The sequence below is a fragment of the Mastomys coucha genome, unplaced genomic scaffold (genome assembly GCF_008632895.1).
Source record: "Mastomys coucha isolate ucsf_1 unplaced genomic scaffold, UCSF_Mcou_1 pScaffold15, whole genome shotgun sequence".
NCBI lineage: Eukaryota > Metazoa > Chordata > Mammalia > Rodentia > Muridae > Mastomys > Mastomys coucha.
This window is the reverse complement of record NW_022196897.1, coordinates 77,756,203-77,757,885: the sequence shown is the minus strand read 5'-3', so window position 1 is coordinate 77,757,885 and position 1,683 is coordinate 77,756,203. Positions and strand designations below refer to the sequence as shown.

General features: G+C 45.0%; 1 protein-coding gene across 6 annotated transcripts in view; it reads left to right on the top strand.

Moving 5' to 3' along the window:
* Positions 1-1,683, top strand: part of Atg13 (autophagy related 13) — a 29,541-nt gene that overhangs the window by 14,311 nt on the left and 13,547 nt on the right. For all 6 annotated transcript variants that reach the window (XM_031371029.1, XM_031371027.1, XM_031371025.1 and 3 more), the window contains exons 2-3: positions 3-84; positions 1,604-1,683. In XM_031371029.1, the coding sequence (XP_031226889.1) occupies positions 16-84; positions 1,604-1,683 (149 nt within the window). In that variant the 5' untranslated portion in view covers positions 3-15. The remainder of the gene's footprint in view (positions 1-2; positions 85-1,603) is intronic.

The following is a 1,683-nucleotide window of genomic DNA, read 5'->3' as shown; positions in this document are numbered from 1 at the left end:
AGGTTCCAGTAGGCAATGGAAACTGACCTCAGTTCCCAGGACAGAAAGGACTTGGACAAGTTTATTAAGTTTTTTGCCCTCAAGGTAATATGTCCATTTTCTTGAGCTGGAGACAGCTAGAAATATTATCATACTCCTCCCTTAGAGAGCCACCATTGGAAATGCAGCATAACAGCTTGCAGCTTGCCCATTTTCAGGGATACTTCTGTCTGTTGTAAGCCAAACTGTGAAGTGTGGGGGTGGAATCGGGGGTGTAACTAAAAAGTAGCTTCCAATTTTCCACAGCTACTTGTTCAAAAAAAATTTTATAAGGCTGTCTGTAGAAATGTCAAAGTGTTATCTCAGGTTATTGGCACAGTATATTCCCTTAGGGTGGGAACAAAGACTGAACTGGAATGGGCAGCCTTTGGGCATCTTCTTCGCTGCTTCAACTAATACCAGAATGTCCATTGTGTTAGTGACTTTCCTTTTCTGTAACCAAATTCTTGAAGTCACCCGAGGGAGGAAGCTTTTGTGTTGTCTCATGATTGAGAGAATGTAGTCCATTGTGAAGGCTGCAGGCTGCTTGCTCACATCATGTGGGATCAGGAAGCAGAGAGAAGAAAATTCCAATGCTCATCTGGCTGACTCTTGTTTTTGAGATAAGGTTTCACTTTGTAACCCAGGCAGGACTCAGACCATGGCAGTCCCACCTCAGCCTTCCCAGTGCTAGGATTACACGTCTGAGCACTGCTCTGTACTCCATTTTCCTTTTCACATTCTTATTACTCTTTTTGTTTGTGTGTGTTTGTGGGGGTGTAGCATGGGGAGTGCACACACACATGCATTTACACGCACATTCCACAGCACTTATGAAAGTCAGCAGACAATTTACAGGAGTCTGTTCCCTCCTTCCACCATGTGGGTCATGGTGACTGAACTTTGTTCCTCTGGTTTGTTGGCAACTGCTTTAATCTACCAAGCCATCTTGCCAGTCTTTAAATGTCAGTCTGCAGCATGCCTGGGCGTGTGTGTACTCGTTCATGTGTGTTCACTTGTGCTCAGATGGTTCGAAGAGGATTTTGATGCCTCAGAGGTGGAGCTACAGGCATTTGTAGCAGGCGCTGGGACCCTACTCTAGTCCTCAGTATTGTGCGGCCACCACTCTTCACAGCTGTAGTCTCTCCAGCTTCCTTTTCCACTTTCTGTGTATGCCAGTGCTCCAGCCCAGGGAGTGGGACGGTCCCACCTACATTCACTCTCACAGACACACTCAAAGATGTGTTTCTCTAATACTATACACGTTGTTTGGTTGGTTTTGGTTTTTGTTTTTTAAGATAGGGTTTCCCTGTGTAGCCCTGGCTGTCCTGAAACTCACTCTCAGAGATCCACTTGCTCTGTCTCCCAAGAGCTGGAACTAAAGGAGTGTGCCACCACACCTGTAGCTAGCCTCTTTTTAGCCCTACTTAGGCAGAATTTTAAACCCATAAGAAGCAAAATCATTTTCTTTTCCTCTTTTTTCCTCTCCTCTTTGGTTTTCTTTTCCATTTCCTTTCACTTTTTTCCTAGCATTGCTCAGGCTCTAAGCTCAAGCCATGTTTCTTATTTTGTGTTTTGGTTTCAGACTGTCCAAGTGATTGTCCAGGCTCGACTTGGAGAAAAGATTTGCACCCGTTCGTCATCTTCCCCAACGGGTTCAGATTG